The 19,952-nt window shown below is 64.6% G+C and overlaps 2 protein-coding genes and 1 long non-coding RNA gene across 4 annotated transcripts; 2 read left to right on the forward strand and 1 right to left on the reverse strand.

Moving 5' to 3' along the window:
- The first annotated feature begins 1,530 nt into the window (after positions 1–1,530).
- On the forward strand, positions 1,531–7,198 carry LOC121089394 (bifunctional polynucleotide phosphatase/kinase-like). Its single transcript, XM_040596598.1, is given in 17 exon segments — positions 1,531–1,743; positions 2,215–2,261; positions 2,941–3,112; positions 3,237–3,316; positions 3,422–3,479; positions 3,999–4,106; positions 4,226–4,297; positions 4,709–4,757; positions 4,996–5,009; positions 5,011–5,067; positions 5,555–5,647; positions 5,727–5,823; positions 6,167–6,228; positions 6,303–6,412; positions 6,507–6,594; positions 6,714–6,775; positions 7,016–7,198. Coding segments are annotated over 17 exon segments (1,512 nt in total). The 3' UTR covers positions 7,146–7,198.
- A 13-nt stretch (positions 7,199–7,211) lies between these two features.
- On the reverse strand, positions 7,212–12,005 carry LOC121089262 (ruvB-like 2). 2 transcript variants are annotated; one of them, XM_040596370.1, is made up of 13 exons: positions 11,958–12,005; positions 11,714–11,855; positions 11,487–11,616; positions 11,311–11,377; positions 11,112–11,218; positions 9,907–10,000; positions 9,688–9,811; positions 9,354–9,448; positions 9,158–9,276; positions 8,942–9,061; positions 8,291–8,420; positions 7,789–7,903; positions 7,212–7,289 (listed from the first exon to the last, which is right to left on the reverse strand). In XM_040596370.1, the coding sequence occupies exons 2-13, from the start codon at positions 11,841–11,843 to the stop codon at positions 7,264–7,266; spliced, it is 1,257 nt and encodes a 418-aa protein (XP_040452304.1). In that variant the 5' UTR covers positions 11,844–11,855; positions 11,958–12,005; the 3' UTR covers positions 7,212–7,263. The 2 variants fall into 2 exon arrangements, with proteins under 2 accessions (XP_040452304.1, XP_040452303.1); XM_040596369.1 differs by having other exon boundaries at positions 7,794–7,903; positions 11,958–12,002.
- A 1,795-nt stretch (positions 12,006–13,800) lies between these two features.
- LOC121089264 lies at positions 13,801–19,783 on the forward strand. Its single transcript, XR_005828176.1, has 5 exons — positions 13,801–13,856; positions 15,320–15,443; positions 16,848–17,029; positions 18,819–19,010; positions 19,755–19,783. It is a non-coding gene; the product is annotated as an uncharacterized LOC121089264 (long non-coding RNA).
- The last annotated feature ends 169 nt before the right edge of the window (positions 19,784–19,952 follow it).

Genomic DNA, 19,952 nt, shown 5'->3' on the forward strand with positions numbered 1-19,952 from the left:
CCCCCCAGTCCCTCCCGAGTATCTCCCAGTCCCCCCACTCCCCCCAGGTCCTTCCCAGTCCCCCAGTGCCCACCCAGTCCCTCCCCAGTCTCTCCCAGTCCTTCCCAGTTTCCCCAGTCTCTTCCAGTCCTTCCCAGTCCCCCAGTGCCCCTGCAGTGCATTCCCAGTCTCTTCCAGTTTGCCCCAGTGACCCCCCAGTCTTTCCCAGGCCCCCCAGGCCCTCCCAGTCCTTTCCAGTCTTCCTAGTCCCCTCCAGTGCGTTCCCAGTCTCTCCCAGTTCACCCCAGTGCCTCTCCAGTCCCTCCCAGTCCTTCCCAGTCCCCCCAGTGCGTCCCCAGTCCCTCGTCTGTCTCTCCTAGTCCTTCCCTATGCCCCCAGTCTCTCCCAGTCCTTCCCAGTCCCCGCAACTCTCTCAGTTCCTTTTAATTCCCCCCAGTGCTCCCCCAGTCAATCCCAGCCCTTTCCCCAGTCCCTCCCAGTTCCCCCCGTCCCTTCCATTCCCCTCCCCGTCCCTCCCAGTTTCCCCCAGTCCCTCCCAGTTTCCCCCAGTCCCTCCCAGTTCGCACCAGTCCTCCCCCCCAGAGGACCGAGGGCTCCTCCGGCCGCCAGGGGGCGACGTGGCGCCCCCCCGCGGAGGAGGCGGGGCTGGAAGAGCGCGAGCAACTCCCGGAAGAGGCGGGGTTGGAGGACTGAAAGAGGAGGAGTTGGAGGCCCAGAAAAATTAATGATTGGAGGCCGGAAGAGGCGGAGTTGGAAAACTGAAAGGGGCGGAGCTGGAGGACCGGGAAATACAGGCCTGGGAACCGGAAAAGAGTTGAGTTGGGGACAGGAAAAGGCGGAGTTGGAGGACCGGAAAGGGCGGAGTGGGAGGACCAGAAGAGGCGTAGTTGGAGGACTGGAAAATGTAGAGTTGAATGACTGGAAAAGGCTGGACTGCAGGACCGGAAGAGGCGGAGCTGGAGGACCGGACGAGGCGGAGTTGGAGGACCGGAAAGGGATTAGTTGGAGGACCGGAAAGGGCGGGGTTGTAGGACCAAAAAGGGTGGACCTGGAGGACCAAAAAGTGGCGTTGGAACATCGGAAGAGATTGTGTTGAAGACCGGAAGAGCAGGGGTTGGAGGACCGGAAAGGGCGGGATTGGAGGACCGGAAGAGATTGAGTTGGATGATTGGAAAGGGCGGAGTTGGAGGACCGGAACATCGTGGATTGGATGGCCGGAAAGGTTGAAGTTGGAGAACTGGAATGGTCTGTGTTGGCGGACCGGAAAGGGTGGAGTTGGAGGACCGGAAAGGGAGGAGTTGGAGGACTGGAAGAGCCAGAGTTGGATGACCGGAAGGGGAGGAGTTGGAGGACAGCAAGGGGCGGAATTGGAGGACCGGAACATACTTTATTGGGCCCTGAAAAGGCGGAGTTGGCGGCCCGGAAGGGGCGGAGTTGGCGCACAGGACGGGTCCTGGTTGGCCGGCCGGAAGGGGCGCGGGCCGAAGCCGGAAGGGGTGGTGCCGCCGGGCTGGCGTCACTTCCGGCGCGATGCGGGCGGAGCTGCGAGGCGCGGGCGGGCCGGTGTCGCTGCCCGATGGCCGGGTCGTGCTGCTAGGCCGGGGGCCACTCACCGGCCTCACCGACCGCAAGTGCTCCCGCGGGCAGGGTGCGGCTCCCCGGGACCCACAGACCCCCTGGGCTCAGGCTCGGGACACCAAGTCTCCCGGGAAGCCCACAGACGGCCCCCAGCCCCCCCTCCGGGCGCCCCCTGACCCCCCCCGGGACACTGGATCTCTCGGGAAGCCCCCAGGGCTACCGCTCCCCTATCCCCCCGGGCTGCCCCCAGATTCCCCCCGGGAGCCCCTAGATCCACCCTCATTCTCCGGGAAGCCTCCAGACCCCCTGGGCCCAGGTCTGGGACACCGGATCTCCCGGGCAGCCCCCAGACCCCCTGCCCCGAGAAGCTTCCAGGACCCCCCCGGCCCCGGGCAGCCTCCAGGAAACACACACCCCCCCTCCGCCCCAAGAAGGCCCCGGACCCCCACGGGAGCCCCCAGCCCCCCTGGGCCTGGACACTGGGATCCCCCCAGGACCCCCAGCCCTGAGGTCCCCCCATGCTCCCTGGGCCTCCCCAGGATCCCGAAGTTACCTCCCTCCAAGTGCCCCCTCTTATCCCCCATGTTTGGTGGGGGGGTCCAGGGTCCCTAATTTCTTACTCCCCACCCTTTGCAGTGGAGATTGTGGCCAACTACACCGAGGGCACAGCGCTTGTCATCCAGGTGGGGGCTGGGGGCTCCGTGGAGGCTTTTGGGGGGTCCCTGGGGTGTTGGCGGAGGGGGCTGAAGGGGTTTAGGGAGGCCCTGGAGGGTTTGGGGTGTATCTGGGATGTTGGTGGGGGGACTGGGGGGTTTAGGGGTGCCCTTGGGGGTATGGGGGCTCCCTGGCACGTTTGGGGTCCCTGCGGGCATTTGGGGGGGTCCCTGGGGGTGTTTAGGCGAGCCCTGGCAGGGGGTTATGGGGGTTTGGGAGGTTGGGGGTGGGACTTGAGAAGGTGTGGGGAGGACACTGAAGGGTTAAGGAAGTTGTTGTGGGGGCCCTGGGATGTTGGCGGGGGGGCTTGGGGGGTCCCTGGGGGGGTTGGGGGAGGCCCAGGAGCTATTTTGGGGGGGGCACTTAGGGGTCTCAGCAATTCTGGGGAGGGCTCAGGGGGATTTACGGGGCAGCTTGAGGCAGCTGAGGAAGGGGTTCTGGGGGCAGTTGGAGGGGCTCCTTAGAGAATTTGGGGGGGGATGGGGGACCCCAGGGGGTTTTGGAGGCTCCCCACTGATGCTATCCCCCCCCTGCAGCGAGGTGTGAACCCAACTTCTGTGGAGGGCGTAGCGCTGGGACGGGGGGGGTCGCGCCACCCTGCGCCCCGGGCAGACCCTCTGCTTGGTGAACGGGCTCTACCCCTACCAGCTGCACTTCGAGGGGTCCCCCCGAGCACCCAAACGCCCTGCCAGCCCCCCCCCCAACCCCCCCCCCACCACGAAGGGGCCCCCTCAAATCCCTGACACCCACCCGTGGTGCCTGGGACCAGCATGGCTCCCTCCTCATCTTCACTGCCCCTGGCATCATGCCCAGCGCTCAGGTACACCCCCCTTTGGGGGTTCCCTGCCATTTTGGGGGTTTTCTTTTTCCTGGGGGGGTGGTCCCCACCTCCCTGGGACCCCCCTGTTTTTTGGAGCCCTCCTTGAACTCCCCCTGCCCCCCAGATTGCTGGGTTTGACCTGGATGGGACGCTCATCACCACCAAGTCGGGGAAGGTGTTTCCCACTAGCCCTGAGGACTGGAGGTGAGGGGGAGTTTTGGGGAGTCCTGGGGGGGTGCAGGGTGTGTGGCTCTTGGGTGCCATTTTGAGGCACGGCCTCCTTTTTTTTTTTTGTTCCTTTTTCCACAGGATTTTGTACCCAGAGATTCCCAAGAAGCTGAAGCAGCTGCACAACGATGGGTATAAAGTACGGCGCTCCCCCCAGGAGCCCCCCAAGACCCCTCAGGGCCCCCCAAATCTCACTGACCCCCCAGATCACCACCGTTCCCCCCAGGACTCTGCTAATCTCCTCCAGCTCCCCTGGGATTCAAACAAGACCCCCCCCCCCCAAACCCCACTGACCCCCCCCCCCAGGGCCCCCCCAAACCCCACTGAGCCCCCCAGTGCCCGACTACACCCTTGCAGCTGCCCTGGGATCTTCCCAAACCCCCCCAGGGTCCCCTCAAATCCCACTGACACCCCCCAAACCCCACTGGCCCCCCAGGCCCCCCCTGAACCCCCCCCCCCAAACCCCACTGCATCCCCCCAGGGACCCCCAAACCCCACTGTCAACCCTCCTGCACCCCTCCAGCTCCGTCTGGAACCTTATGCCCACTCCCAACCCCACCTCTGCTCCCCTCCCCAGCCTTCCAGGCCCCCCTCAAACCCCACTGAATTCTCAGCCCCCCACCAAACTTTACTGACCCCCTTTTTGCCCCCTCCCCAGCTCATCATCTTCACCAACCAGCTGGGCATCTCCCGCGGCCGCCTGCGGCCCCACGACTTCAAGGCCAAGGTGGAGGCAGTGACGGAGCGGCTGGGGGTGCCCTTCCAGGTCAGCGGACACCACCCCGGGGTCGTGGGGGGCCCCCTGCCCCCCCCCAGGTTCAGGGGAACCCCCCAGGGGTTGGAGGGGGGCCCCCTCAACTGTTTAACCTCACCCCCCAAAAATAGGTGCTGGTGGCGACGGGGCCGGGGATCTATCGGAAACCCGTGCTCGGGATGTGGGATCATCTCTGCGAGGAGGTGGGGGGCCACTGGGAGCGTGCTGGGAGCTGCTGGGGGGTACTGGGAGGGCTCTGGGACCTGGAGGGCATACTGGGAACTGGGGGTGGGTGGGTGCTGGGGGGCACTGGAAGGTCATTGGGATCTGGGTGGGGGTACTGGGAACTGAGGAGGGATACTGGGAGGGCACTAGAAGCTCTGGGTGGGGCATTGGGAGCTGTTTGGAGGGAGTGGAGAGCGCTGGGAGCCGCTGGGGGTCACTGGGGAGGCACTGGGAGCTGCTCGGGGGGACTGGAGAGCACTGGGAGCTGCTCAGGGGGACTGGGAGCTGCTGAGGACCACTGAGGAGCACTGGGGGCTGCTGGGGGGCACTGGGACGAATTGAGGGGCACTGGGATGTAGTGGGGACACTGGTTTTGGGGTCTCCCCCAGGCAAATGAGGACGTGACGGTATCGGTGCCTGACAGCTTCTACGTGGGGGGTGAGTGGAGCTGGGGGGCCCTGAGGAGGTCTTGGGGGAAGTGTGTGGGGGGGGGGATGGGGAGGGTCCCGGGACACCTTGGGGGATCCTCAGGGGCCCAGGGGGCTTTGGAGGGAGTCCCAGGGAGTGGGGGTGATACTGCAGCTGCATTCGGGTGCTGGGGGGGGGCCTGGGGTGTTTTGGTGTCCTGGGGGGGGTGGGGACCCCCTCAGCCCCTTTTTCTTGCCCCACCCCCCAGATGCTGCTGGGCGCCCCCCCGAACTGGGCCCCTGGGCGCAAGAAGAAGGATTTCTCCTGCAGCGACCGGCTGGTGTGCCTCCCCCCGCCCTGGGACCCCTCTGGGACCCCCAACCCCCCCAAATCCCCCCCCCCCGGGACCCCCAATTCCACCCTAGGACCCCTAACACCCCCTCCCCCCCTAAATTCCCTGGGACTCCAGACCCTCCTTTGGGACCCCCCAAACCCCCTCTGGGACCCCAACCCCTCCCAGAACTCCTACCCCCGGACCCCCAAACTCACTCTGGGACCCCCAACCTGCCCCTCAGGACTCCCCCTGGGACCCTTAAACCCCCCCTGGGGCACCCCAGCCCCCCCATAACTCCTTCAGGGGCACCCCCATCTTTGACAGGATCCCTTCAATTCCTGGGTTCCCAGTGCATCCCAGTATGGATCTTCAGTTCCTCCCAGTGGGCTCCCAGTCCCTCCCAGTTGCTGCTCATGGGCTCCCAGTCCCTCCCAACATCCCCCCCCCTTTGCTCCCAGTGCCCCCAGTTAGTGCTGTGTCGTGTCCCCCCCAGTTTGCCCTCAACGCAGAGCTGCGCTTCCACACGCCGGAGGAATTCTTCCTGGGCTGGGCACCTGCGCCCTTCAACCTGCCGACCTTTGACCCCGTGAGTGACCCCTCCAGCTGTCTCCTGCCTCCCCTGTGGCTGACCTCTGACCCTTGAACTCTGACCTCTGACCCCACAGCGCCACTATGACCCTGAGGCTCCGCTCTACGACCCCCCAGATGTCCCCCTGGTCTCCACCAGCCCTGAGGTGGTGGTGGCCGTCGGGTTCCCCGGAGGTGAGTGACCTCTGACCTCTGACCTCTGACCCCTGACCTGTGGTGCGTCCTGCCCCCCCAACACTGAGCCCCCGAGTCCCTAAATTCTTCTGCTGAGCTCTGATCCCTGACCTCCAACCCTGACCACAACCCTGCCACTACAGCCTGACCCTTGACCCCAAGCTGACCCCAGACCATGACCCTTGACCTCAACCTGACCCCAACCTTGAGCCTGTTCCTGATCTTTGGTCTCCTACCCTGACCTTCAACCCTGGCTCTCGATACCTAAACGTGATCTCTGATCTCCAGATGCAACTACCTTAATCCCTGTTTTGACCCCAACTGTGACCTCTGACCCCCACAGCCGGCAAGTCAACCTTCCTGAAGACCCACTTCATCCCGGCAGGCTATGCCTACGTCAACCGGGTGAGAGGGGGCCTGGGGGGATTGGGGTCCCCTGCTGACCCTCGTGACCCCTGCTGACCCCTGTGTGACCCCAGGACACACTGGGCTCCTGGCAGCGATGCGTGGCCGCCTGCGAGGCTGCCCTGGCCCAGGGCCACCCTGTGGCCGTCGACAACACCAACCCTGACCCCGAATCGCGACAGCGGTGAGTCGGTGGGGGGAGGGGAGACTCTTTGGGACCCCCAGGAGTTTGGGGGACCTCCCTGACCCCCCCCCTTGTCCCCTTCCCCCCCCCCCAGGTACGTGGACTGTGCCCGCGCCGCCGCCGTCCCCTGTCGCTGCCTCCACTTCACCGCCAGCCTGGAGCAGGCGCGACACAACTGCCGGGTGAGGGGCGTGTGGGGGGAGCTGGGGGGTCCTGAAGCCCCCCTGTGGGGTGGGGGGGGCTGAGCCCCAGCACCCATGAACCCACTTTTATTTGTTGTGTCTCCCCCAAAACAAAATAGTTTCGGGATATGACGGAGAGCGGCCACGTCCCTGTCACCGATGTCGTCCTGCACGGCTACAAGTGAGGAGGGAGCCTGGGGGGGCCCTGAGGGGGTCCCTGGAAGGTGTGGGGGGCTCTGGGGGTCATTTGGGCAGCCCGGGGGGTATGTGGGTAGCCCAGGGTGGGTTGGAGGGGTCTAGGGGTGCTTTGGGGGGGGCCGCGGCGGTTGGGGGGTTCGGGGAGGGGGGTGGGCACTCACAGCAACCACCTCTGACCCAAATGCTCTTGGTTTTACCCCTTTCCCCACCCCTCCCCTCCCAGGAGCCGCTTTATTGCCCCCTCCCCCGCCGAGGGCTTCACCCAGGTCCTGCGTGTCCCCTTCGTCCCCCGGTTCGGGGACCCCAGCGACCCCCGGCGCCGCCGCCTCTTCCACCAGTTCAGCGACGGATGAGACACCCCCTCCCCCACCCCTCCCCCAATAAAGGTGCCGCCCCTCCCCCACCCCCAGGCATCCAGCTCCAAACGAGGGTTTATTTTACAAAGCAGAGGAGGGGCGAGGCGGGGGAGGGTCACGGCGTTTCCATGGTTTCACCCTCTGGGGGAGGGGAGACACAGTCAGGGACCCCCCCCCTGGTGTCCCCATATCCCCCCCCTCCTCCCCGCGGTGCCCCCACCCCTCTCCCTGTGTCCCTCCACCACGTCCCTGTGCCCCGCCCCCCCCCACCTCGTCCTCTGTCCCCCCACACCCTGTCCCCCCCTTTTCCCAACCCCACATCCCCGGCCCCCCCCCCCCCCCATTTCCCCATCCCAGGTGCCCCCCTCCAAATCCCCTCCAGTGTCCCCTGCCGTGTCCCCCTGCCCACCCTGTGTCCCCCAGGTCTCCCGTGCGCGCCCCCCCCCCCCCTCCCCCCAGGTCCCCCCGTGACCCCACCCCCACTCAGCTCGTTGAAGGGGAAGGCCTCCTGGTACTCCCACATGTACTGGGTGTCCCCCAGGTCTGTCCGTCCCCCCGTGTCCCTCAGGTTCGCCCCCCCTGCCCTGTGACGCCCCCCCAGGTCCTCCGTGCCCCCCCCCCCGCGCCCCCCCGCCCTCACTCAGCTCGTTGAAGAGGAAGGCCTCCTGGTACTCCCGCATGTACTGGGTGGAGCGGGACTCATCCAGGAACAGCGAGTAAACGCGCTTGATGTCCTCCACCTGCACCTCGGCCCCCTGGGGAGGCCCGGAGGGGGCAGCGTAAGGGGGGAGGGGCGGCCCCAAATCCTCATGGGACCCCTACCCACCCCCCAACACCCACAGCCCCCCCCCAAACCTCCACAAGAACCATCCCAGCTCCCCCATGAATCTGGGGGCACCCAATTGAGAGCCCACTTCCCCCGACCCCCCATTCATCTGGGGGCCCCCAAATCCCCACAGAACCCATAAAGCCACCCCCCCCAGACACCTCAAGACCTTTGCTCCCCCTTCCCAGCTCCTCCAAAACCCCTGCACGTCCCACCCCATGCTTCAGGGGACCCCGTCCCCCCCCACAGGGAGTACCCCAGCTCCCTCCCCGTGCCGCCCCCCCCCCCCCCCCCCCCCGCCGCCCCAGCCCCCCACCTTGCGCTTGCGGGCCACCAGGCTGGCGGCGGTGATGAGCTGGATGGCATAACGCAGCGATGTCTCCAACCCGATGCGTGTCAGCACCGAGTAAGCGTCTTCCGTCATCTCCACATCCTCCTCCTCGCACCTTGGGCACCCCAAAGGATGGGGGGGAGGGGGAGCAGGTGTTGGGGGCCACATTGAGGGGATTAGGAGGCACCCAGGGGTGTCAAGGGGCACCCAGGTGGGTGGCTGGGGGGACCTGGGGGGGGTCTTGAAGGTGTTTGAGGGGCACCCTGGGGGGGTTACGGGGTACCCCAGGGTTGTTTAAGGGTGCCCGAGGGGCACCCCAAGGTGTTGGGGACACCCAAAAGAGATAAGGAGCACCCAGGGGTGTTGGGGGGGGCACTCAGGAGCAATGAGGGGCACCTTGGGGGGGTCAGGGGGGCACCCAGGGGCAATGAGGGGCATCTGAGGGGGTCAGGGGGGCACCTGAGGCATGTTGGGAGGCACCCAGCTGTATTAGGGGGCACCCAGGGGGGTGTCAGGGAGTACCCAAGGGACTCCCCCAACCCCTGGGGCACCTGGAGGGGGGTGTGGGTCTGGGGGTGCCCTGTGGGGCACAGGGGCAATGTGTGGGGTGCAGGGGGGGTTTGGGGGTGCTTCCACCTTATCTTGAGGATCTGCTTGGTCTCCTTGTCGCTGTAGGGTGCGGTGGAGATGATGAGCAGCCGGTCGAGGAGATCAATGGGGAGCCCGTGGGGACTCTGGTAGTTGGTTCCCCGAATCCTTGGGGGTGAAGGGGGGCAGAAGGGGGGTCAGGGGTGGTCACCTGCACCCCAAATCCCCCCCCCCCCCCCCCCCCCCAAAAAAAGCGCCTCCTACCGGGTGATACCACGGTTGGTGGCCATGATGAGGACGGGCGCCATGTCACTCTCCAGCGCCCGGTTGAGGAAAGAAAAACACTCGATATCCAACATGTGAACCTCATCAATGAACAAAACCTGGGGGGGGGCCACACAGGGGGGGGTTAGGGGGGTCCTGGGGGCCCCCCAGCTCCCCCCGAGGTTTCCTGGCTCACCCCGGGGATGACTTCAGCTTTGCCTTCCTCACGCCACTCGGCCACCTTGGCGTTGATCTGCTCCCGCACCTCCGTCTTGATCTCCCCTGTGTCACCTGGGGGGGGGGAGTTGGGGGTTTATGGGGAGCTGGGGGGTCTAAGGGGGGGGGGGTATGGGGGGCTGGGGGAAGTTGCAAGGAGCTGGAGATGGGTTACGGGGGTGCTGGGGTTGGTGATGAGGGGCTGAGAGTGGCTATGGGAGGCCTGAGAGGGGCTACGGGGGGCCTAGAGGAGGTAGCGTGGGGCTGGGGGGAGGTCGGGGGGGAGGGGTTGGGGGTGCAGCCGTGGGGTGTACCCGAGAAGAGCGCAAGGAAGCCCTGGGTCCGGCTGTTGATGACGTCGATCTCATGCAGCGACACAGTGTGCACCACCTCCTTCCGCTTCTGCAGCTCCCCGTCGGGGCACTGCACAAACTTCGTCTGCAAGGGGGAGGACACAAAAAAGGGGGTTCAGAGGTGCCCCCAAACATCCCCCTGCCCCCCCATAGCGGCCCCCCCCCCCCCCCCAGCCCCACCTGGGAGCCCATGGCGTCGTAGTCCCGCGCCCGGGTGAAGGAGCGACCCAGCTTGGAGATCTTCCCCGTCGCCTTGTCGATGGTGATGACGTCGCTGGGGGGGCAGGGGGGACACCAGCCTTATTTTGGGGTGCCCCCCTCATCCTGGGGTCCCCCGGGGGGGGCCTCCCCCATCCCCCCACCCCACTCAGTCTCTTTTTACCCATTTCACAGCTTTTTTTGCCCTATTTTGCAGGTTTTCACCCCAGGTCTAGGTCCCTTCACATCCCTCCCATGTGATCCCCTAACTCGACAGTGGGTCGCACCTGAAAACAGGCGTTTTCCCTCCAAAATGAGCGTTTCACCCCCCTTTAGACCTCCTTCCCCCCATTTTCAGGGATTTTGCCCACTCTGGGTTTTTTCACTCCATTTGTACATTTTCTCATTCTATTTCCCTATTTTTTTAACATTTTTCTGAGCTTTTTTGCTTTATTTTAAGAGATTTTAGCCATTTTCAGGCCTTTTCAGCCATTTTGGGCACTTTTTCACCCCATTTCTATGGTTTTTTCCGCCTTTTGAAGCTTTCAACCCCATTTTCAGGCTCTTTAACAACATTTTGGAGCTTTTCCAACCTGTTTTTTGGGGTTTTCCACAAGATTTAGCCCTTTTTTACCACATTTTCTGGGGTTTCACCACATTTTCAGAGACTTTCTGCTATTTTAACTTTTCTTTGCTTAACTTCAGGGGTTTTGATGCCACCTGTGGGTGTTTCTCAACCCATTTGAGGTTTCTTCAGCCCGTTTTCAAACGCTTTCACCATTTTGGGGGGTTTTCACCCCATTTTCAGGTCCTTTTACCCCAGTTTCCAGCCCTTTCACTGCCATTCCCACACCACCTACCAAAATCAAAATTTTACCCCATTTTGAAGCTTTTCACCCCATCCTCCACTTCCATCACCCCACTTCGCACCCTCCCCCCCCTCTCTGGGGTGCCCACTGGTTTCAGAGCCCACCCCCCCCACATGGGGATCCATTTTGGGTGCCCCTCCCCCCCAATTTCAGGGCCCTGCTGCCCCAATTGGAGGTCCCCACACCCCATTTTGCCATTTTTAAATCCATTCCAGGCTCCCTATCTCAATTTCCAGGTTGCCCCACCCTACCTCAGAGCCCTCCCCCAAGTTTCACGGTGCCCCCCCCTCCCCAATTTTGGCCCCTCCCCTCACTCACCCTGCTTGCACCTTCTCTTTGGTCAGCGACTCGATCATTTTAGTCCCCAGATCATAAATTGTTTCCATCTCCGTCGTCTTTAGTGTCAGCTTCCCCACCTTGGTACCCTGTGAGCAGCCGGGGGAGGGCATGTGGATTATTTTGGGGGCGGGCTGACAAGGATTTTGGGGGGCTGGGGAGAGCGGCTGAGACCCCTCACCGTGCCGGTTGCCGGCCGATCGATTTGGATCTCCACCACTTCACCTTCGATGATCTCCGTCTCTTCCCTGCAGATAAATAACATGACAAAAATGCACATGGGGAGACCAAAAAACAAGGGGGGGACACCCCGAAATCGGGGGAAAAGACCCCAAAATGGGTGGGGGGGACCCTAACTTGATGCGGACGCCAATGGAACGGCGGAACGCCTGGGTCAGTGCTTCAGTGCGGCTCATTTCCAAGGAAAAAATCTCGCTGCCAGCAATGGCGGTGAAAGGGGTGTCGGGACCCAACGCCTGCGCCATCCCTGAAGGGGGGGACACACAGACAGGACATTTGGTGACATCTCAAGGGGTGCCAACACCGCTGGGGTGGGGGGCAGGGGCGGGCAGTGCTTGCCGGACCCATGGCGATGGCGGTTTTGCCGGTGCCGGGTTGGCCAGCAATGAGAATGGCTCTGCCCGCAATTTTTCCTTCTTTAATCATCTCCAAAATGACGCCGGCGGCGCGACGAGCTGCCAATTGTCCCACCATCCCCTGGGAGACCTGCAGGGGGTGTGTGCACGGGTGTAAAAGGGGTTCAGGGAGGGGGGTGCACCCCTAAATTAACCACCTCCCCCCCAGGGTGTCACCCTGTGTCCCTGTTACCTGCCGGGGCTCCAGGGCATCGTCCAGTCCAAGGCCGCGGATGTGGGAGTGAGCACCTGGAGATTAGGGGGTGGGAAATTGGGGAGTTAAGGGAGAGCACAAAGCAGGAGGAGGGCCCCAAAAGCAGGGGTAGGGGTCCAAAGGGTGGTGGGACCCTCCTCCCTCCACCCCCTCCAGAGACCCCCCTCTTAGTCACTCACCGATGCGCTCGATCCTGGTCACGTCACGGACCTCCGGCACTTTGGGAGTCTGGGGGGAAGGTGGGGGGAAGGGATGAGGGGGGACCAGGGACTCCCCTAAATCCTCCCCCTTCTCCTAGTACCCCCCTAGCCCCTCCTGACCACCCAAATCAGCCCCCTCCTTTTTTTTCCTGCCCCACTGATACCAACCCCCCCCCCAGTCTATTCACCCCACCCCAAGTAGCTCAAGGCCCCCCCAAGCCTTTTAGGGTCCCTGCATCGCCAAAGACACACCCCCCAAATCCCCCCCCCAGCCCCTCAGAGCCCCCCTCAAATCCCTCCCAGTCCCCTGGAGCCCCCTGTCTCCTCAGGATGCCCTCGTAGACGCCCCCCATCCCCTCAGCACCACCCTGAAATCACCCCCGGTCCCCTCAGAGCCCCCCCCAACCCCTCACAATTCTCCCCCAGTCTCCCACAGCCTCTCAGGTCCCCCCGATCCCCTAAGGACACCCCCCGAACCTGCTCCGGCCCCCTCGATCCTCTCAGGGCACCCTCCCTCATCCACCCTGGCCCCTCAAGACCCCCCCATCCCCATGGGACCCCCCCCGGCTCCTCAGGTCCCCCCCGATCCCCTCAGGACCCCCCGAACACACTCCGGTCCCCTCAATCCTCTCATGACGCCCCCCCCATCCACCCTGGCCCCCTCAGGACCCCCCATCCCGTCGGGACGCCCCCCGATCCGCTCCCGGGTCCTCAGGACCCCCCGATCCCCTCAGGACCCTCCCCAAATCCCCTCTCGGCCCGTCAGGACCCCCGATCCCCTCACGGCTGCCCGCCAACCCCTCCCGGCCCCTCAGGACCACCCCCCCCAAATCCCCCCCGGCACCTCAGGACCCCCCCGATCCCCTCAGGACCCCCCCCCAAATCCCCCCCGGCCTCTCAGGACCCCCCCCCCCCCCCCCCGCACCGCCGTTGCCATGGCGCCGCCTGCCCCGCGCTGCCCTCGCGCTCTCCTGGCGCACGCCGGAAGTGGCGCACGGCGGGAAACGGGGGGGCGGGAGTAGGGAAGGGGGGAAGCGGCCGCTCTGGCGATGCGTCTCGATTGTGCGCGGTCATCCAGTACCGCCACGGACTCCTTGGGCGGGGGGCAGCTGCCCCGCAGCGAGCACCAGCGCTGCCCCACAGCTGCCCCATAGGTGCCCCAGAGCCGCCCCATAGGGCCAGCCTACCACATAGCTACGGCACAGCCCCACATCCAGCGCCATAGCTGCCCCAAAACCCGCACTGCAGCTACTCCATTGCCCACCTCGAGCTGCCCTATAGCCTGCCCCACAGGTACCCCACAGAAGGTGCTATAGCCTCTGCCTGCCCCATAGAAGACTCATAATCTGCCCCATAGCTGCCCCATAAGCACAACATAAGCAGCCCTATAGCTGCTTCGTAAGTTGCTCTATAGGCTGCCCCACAGCCGCCCTATGGGCCCCATAATCCCCTCCCCCACAGGGGGCGGAGCCAATACCTCCGCTGCGGTCCCTTCCATTGCCCCTTTAAGACTTCCCCTCCACCCCCTGCCCGGGTCCCCCCCACGCCGGCCCCCGGCCCCTCGCGTCTCGCCCAATCAGCGCGGGGGGGCGGGCCCAGCGCTGGGGAGGGGGCGGGGCATGAGGGCGACGGGGGGCGGGAGGGGTCAGTCCGCGATCAGCTGCGGGAGCGCGGAGAGGTGAGGGGCGGGGGGGGCAGAGCATGGGACCCCCCCCGGGACTCCCCCAGAGCCCGGGACCCCCCCCCCCCGACCCCCCCGGTAACTGAGGGGTCCCGGGGGGGCGTCCCCGGGGGTGGGAAATCTTCGAGGGGGGGGTAATGGCCTGGGGGGGGCACCCATAGGTGGGGAGGGGGGCTGTGGAGGGGGTCCTAGGGAGTTTTAACGGCCTGGGGGGCCCCCATGAGGGGAGAGTCTATGAGGGGGGGTCTGTGGGGGAACTCTTGGTCGGGGGAGGGGGTGTGATGGTCGGGGGGGCCACTCATGGGTGGGAAGGGGTCTATGGGGAGCTCTGGGGGGAGCCTCATGGTCGTGGGGGGTGGGTTTAATGGCCTAGGGGTGGCACACATGGATGGGGGGGTCTGTTGGAGGGTCCTGGGGGTCCTCGTGGTCGGGGGGGGGTCCCATGGGATGGGGGTATCCTGGGGAGGGTCCTGGGGGTCCTCGTGGTCGGGGGGGGGGGTCCCATGGGATGGGGGGTATCCTGGGGAGGGTCCTCGTGCTTCTGAGCATAAGATATATGGGGGGGGCCTCAGGGGTCTGGGGGGGGTTCCCATGGCAGGGAAGGGCTGCTAAGGGGAGTTCAGAGGGTCTGGGGGGGCTACTGGGCGGGCCATGGTTGAAGGGGGTCTGCTGTGGGGTGGTCTTGGGATTCTGGGGGGGGCTTGGGGGGGGGGGGGTCTCCTGTGGGGGTTTTGCGGGGGGATGACGGTCCTGGGGTAGACTATGGGTAAGGGAGGCTTCTCTGGGGGGTTATGGGGAGGGAGACTCTGAGGGGGGTCTGGAGGGGTCCCATGGGGGGGGGGGGGGGGCCTTGGGGTTCTAAGAGGGGTCCTAGGGAGGGGTGGCCATGGGGAGGTGGGGGCATAGGGAGGCTCTGGGTGTGTCTGGTGGTTCTGGGAGAGGCTGGGGGGGGGGGGGAGATCCTGCGGGTGGATCCTGGGGGTGCCCCTGGGTGTTGAGGGGGGGGGCTGGGGGGGGGGCTATAGGGGTGTAGGGGGGGAGCCATGGGTGGGGGGTAGCTGGTGAGGGGGGGTAGCTAGTATGAGGGTCATGGGGGGGGATGGGACTCTGAGGGGGATGTGGAGGGGTCCCATGGGTAGGGGGGTTCCTGTGGGGGGGGTCTTGGGCTTCTAAGTGGGGGCCTGGCAGGGGGAGCATGGGTTGGGGAGGGCATGGGGAGGCTCTGGGGGTGTCTAATGGTCCTGGGGGGGCTGTGCGGGTGTCTGGTGGTCCTTGGGGGGACCCTGGGGGAGGCCTGGGTGTTGAGAGGGGGGAGATCCTATGGGGGGGGTGGTGGGAGCTGATATGGGGGTCCTGGGGAGGGCAGCACGTGTGTTGGGTGGGTCCTGGAGGGGGCTGTGAGTGGGGGTCACCCCCGTGCCCCCCACAGCTCCCCTCCCCCCCCCCCCCCCCCCCCCCAGGCGCGATGCCGCTGGCGCGCAGCGTCTCAGTGAGCTCCCTGCCGGGGCTGGAGGAGTGGGGGGGGCCCCGGCGCCCCCGACAACGTTGTCCTCTTCGAGGTGGCCTGGGAGGTGGCCAACAAGGGTGAGTGACTCCCGGGGACAGCCCCCCCGGCGACCCCCCAGGACCCCCCCTGGGACCTCTGGGATGCCCCAGGACACTCCCCCCCCCCCCCGCCCCCCCCAAGGCCTCAACTTACCCCCCCCCGCAGGCTGGGAGTCCCCCAACACCCGGGACCCCCTCCAAAACACCTGGACCCTCCACATTGGGTCCCCGCCCCAAAATTGGACAGCCATCTCAAGGCCTGCCCCCCCCCCCCCCCCCAAGGCCAGGACCTCACCTCCACGGCCTGGACCCCCTCAAAGGCCTCCCCCCCCCATCCCCAAGGGCTTGGCCCCCCTTCAAAGGGCCTGGCCCCCCCCTCAAAGGCAGGACCCCCACCCCCCCAAGGTTGGACACCCCCTCTGCCAATGCCTGGCCTCCCTCATCAAGGGCCAGGACCCCCCAACCAAGGCCAGGCCCCGCCCCAGGCCCAGGTCCTCCAGGGAGGCCCCTCCCACAGGGGCTGGGAGGCCCAGGCTGTCCCATCATCCTTTGCAGCAGAGGAAAAGGGGGTGGAGTTCCCAGCATGGCCAAGGGGGTGCCCCGGTGCATTGTAGATGCTGGGGGTAAGGGGTGGTGGTGGTGAGGGGTGGCCTAGTGCATGCTGGGATGCCCCACTGCATTGTGGGTTGTGCTGAGGCCTGGTGCAGGGTGAGTTGACCCTGTCCCCAGAGGATTGTGGGATGGCGCCTGCCCCAGTGCATCATGGGATGCCATGCGGCCTGGTCCAGTAGGGGTTGCCTCCCATCCCGGTGCATGCTGGGATGGCATGTGCCCCAATGCATTGTGGGCTGTTTCCCATCCTGGTGCATGCTGGGATGGCTTGAGGTTGCTGTGGGTTGAGGCTCACTGCAGTGCATCGTGGGTAGGCCTGAGCCCTGGTGCATTGTGGGTAAGCCACTGGGCTCACCCAGTGTATCATGGGTTGGTTCTTGCCCTGTTACACACTGGGATACCATTGCCCCAGTGCATCCTGGGATGCCACAAGGCCTGACACCTTGCAGGTTAAAGGGAGCTACAATGCATGCTGGGCTGCTGCAAGTTGCAGTGCATCATGGGATACATCCTGCCCTGGTGCATGCTGGGCTGCCCAGTTGTATGCTGGGATACTGCCTGCGCCAGCATGCTGACTTGAGGCCTGTGGCAGGCTGGGCCGACACTGGTCCCAGTGCACTGTGGGTTGACATCAACCCTGGTGCATGCTGTGGTGTCTCCCCACCTGGTGCATGCTGGGATACCAGCTACCCCCAGTGTGTTATGGGATGGCAGGAGGCCCATGACAGCCCGGGCTGTGGTTGGCTTTGGCGCAGGCCCTGGTGTGTTGTGGGCCACCCCAGTACATTGTGGGCTGACGGGTGCCCTGGTGCATGCTGGGACTGCCGGCAGTGGGCGGGATCTACACGGTGCTGCAGACGAAGGCGCGAGTGACGGCCGATGAGTGGGGGGAGAGTTACGTGCTGGTGGGGCCCTACGTGGAGAGCAGCGTCCGCACCCAGGTGGAGCTGCTGGAGCCGCCCCAGCCCGCCCTGCGCCGCACCCTGGCCGCCATGAACGCCCAGGGCTGCAAGGTGGGCACCCAAGGGACCCTGATGGGGGGGCATGGGAGGGCACCCTGAGGGTGAGGGGCTGGGTAGAGGATGGGGGGAGCCCAGGAGATGGTCGGGGGGTCAGAGAGGACTCACAGCACTGTGGGCACCCAGGGGTGATGTTGTTGGGGGGTGGGGGACAGGTTATGGAGGGGGTGTAAGGAGGTGGGAGGAGTGAGGAGGAGACAGAGGGAGGGGGTAAGGGAGCACCCCCTGCACCATGAGCACCCAGGGGTGCAGGGTGGGCACCCAGAGACCCCTGACATCCAGGTGGAGGGCACCCATAGGGTGGGGGGATCCGGGCGTTCAGGGGTTATGGGAAGGGTGGGGGGGACCCATGGTGCCATGAGCACCCAGGGGTGCAGGGCACCCATGGGCCCAGGCATCTGGGCAGGCCAAGCCCTCAGGGTGCTGCCAGGGAACCCAGGCATCTGGGTGCCCTCCCCCACTCCAAACACGTGGGGGCTATTTTTAGTCCCCCCACCGCCCAGCTCGTGTTACCCTCCCCCACGCCAAAAAGGTCAGCAAAGGTCACAGGCTCCCCTCCCCCAGTTCCCAAAAAGGGGGGGGTGGGGGACTTGCTTTGGGGAACACCACCCGTTATTGGGGCAGGGGGGGCAGCTTCAGGGGGTGCTGGCACGTTTGGGGGCGCATCCAGCTGCTTTTTGGGGCCCCTTAACCCACCCTTGGGGGGTGTTAATGGGGGTTTACAGGTTTTTAACCCGTTTTGTGGCACATTAAGTCATTTTTGGAGCGCATTAATCGGTTTTTAGGGACATTAATTGTTTTGGGGGAGACTTTTTCCATATTTAGGGTGCATGAAACCGTTTTTGGAGACATTTAACCCATTTTTGGGAAGCACTGATCAGTTGTTAGGGGGTTTTAACCCATATTGGGTCACATTAACTCATTTTTGGGGACGTTAACCTACTTTTGGGCAGAGTTATCCCATTTTTGGGGTGCATTAAACTACTGCGGGGGTGTCTAAGCCATTTGGGGGGCACATTCACCCATTTTTGGGGAGCATCGGGCTGGTTTTAGGGAGTTCACTCCATTTTGCATTACGCTAACTCACTTTTGGGGGCATTAATCCACTTTTGACGACATTAACCCACTTGGGGGGGGGGGATTTATCCCATTTGGGGGGGCATTAACCTGTTTCTGGGAAGCATTGAGCTGTTTTTAGGGAGCTTAACTTATTTTTGGGGTGCATTAACCCATTTTTGGGGAAGAGTTGAGCTGATTTTGGGGACTTGCACTCCATTTTGGGGCGTGTTAAATGATTTTTGGGGCATATTAACTCACTTTTGGGGACACTTGACCTGTTACGGGGCTGTTCAACCCCCCTGGGGGGGCACCTCTCTGGGGGCGCACCTCACTGGGGGCGTTCCCCCCAGGGAGCCATGTTGGGCGGTTTAAGGGTGTTGAGGGGTTTGGGGTGCCCTGTTTTGGGTGTGCAGGGTGGTGGAGGGGGAGCCCAGAGAGGGGCTTCAGGGGTGCTGAAGGGTTTGAGGCACCACACTGTGGGGTGAGTGCTGATGGAGGGGACCCCAGAGGGGTCATGTGGCGGTGCTGAGGGTTTGGGGGTCCCCCTCGTTTTGGGGTGCAGGTGTTTCGGGTGCTGGCTGGTGGAGGTGACTGCAGAGAGGGGGTTGGTGACACGGAGAGTTTGTGGTCTCCCTGTTTTTGAGGGGTAGACTGTCGGAGGGCAGCTTGCCCAGTTGTTCTGGGGGGGCTGAGGATTTGGGGGTGTCTGTTTTTTGGGGGACAGGTGCACTTTGGGCGCTGGCTGATCGAGGGGAGCCCGGCCGTGGTGCTGCTGGATGTGGGGGCCACAGCCTGGAGCCTGGAGCGCTGGAAGGGGGAGCTGTGGGAGAGCTGCGCCATCGGGGTCCCCTGGTATGACCGGGAAGCCAATGACGCTGTCCTCTTTGGCTTCCTCGTCGCCTGGTTCCTTGGGGAGGTGCGTTTCGGGGTACCTGGGGGGATTTGGGGGTCCCCGGGGGGGTTGGGGACATCTCTGAGGGGGTTTGGGAGGGCCTCCAAGGAGGTTTTGGGAGGTTGCCAGGGGTTTTGGGCTCCCTTGGTACCTCCTCTTGGGCTTTCTCATGGCCTGGTTCCTTGGGGAGGTGGGTTCGGGGGGTCTGTGAGGGGGGTTCGGGGGGTCTGTGAGGGTGTTCAGGGGGTCCCCAGGAGATTTTTGGAAAGAGCTGGGGCATTTGGGGTCCCTTGGTACATTCTCTTTGGCTTTTTCGTCACCTGGTTCCTTGGGGAAGTGGGTTTGGGGGGTCCCCAGGGGGATTTGTGGGTCCCTGGGGGGTTTCTCAGACGTCCCTAAGGGGTCCCTGAGGGTTCTTGGGGATCCTGAGGGGATTTTGGGAGGATGCTTGGGGTTTTGGGGTCCTTTGGTACATCCTCTTTGGCCTTTGCTCATCGCTCTGGTTCCTCTAGGAGGTGGGTTTGGGGATCCCCAGGGGTCCCTGGAGGAGTTCCTGGGGACCGCGGCGGGGGGTTCAGGGTCCCTGGGGGAGGGTTGGGACCCTTAAAAAGAGCCCCCAGCACGTGGGGCACTTGTGACACGAGGTGAGATGGGCAGGGGGCGATGGCGGGGGTCTCACAAGGGGAGTGGGGTGCACAGGCATCCCGGGGGGTGTGCCGCCGTGGGTGACGGTGACCCCGGGCGGGGTCTGTGGGGGGGGGGTGTCAGTTCGCAGCGCATAGCGAGGAGCGCCCCCTTCATCGTGGGCCACTTCCACGAGTGGCTGGCGGGGCTGGGGGCTGGTGCTGAGCCGTGCGCGGCGGCTGCCGGTGGCCACCATCTTCACCACACATGCCACGCTGCTGGGCCGCTACCTCTGCGCCGGCAGCGTCGACTTCTACAACAATTTGCACAGTGTGAGTGTGG

Source organism: Falco naumanni, chromosome 5 (assembly GCF_017639655.2).
Source record: "Falco naumanni isolate bFalNau1 chromosome 5, bFalNau1.pat, whole genome shotgun sequence".
NCBI lineage: Eukaryota > Metazoa > Chordata > Aves > Falconiformes > Falconidae > Falco > Falco naumanni.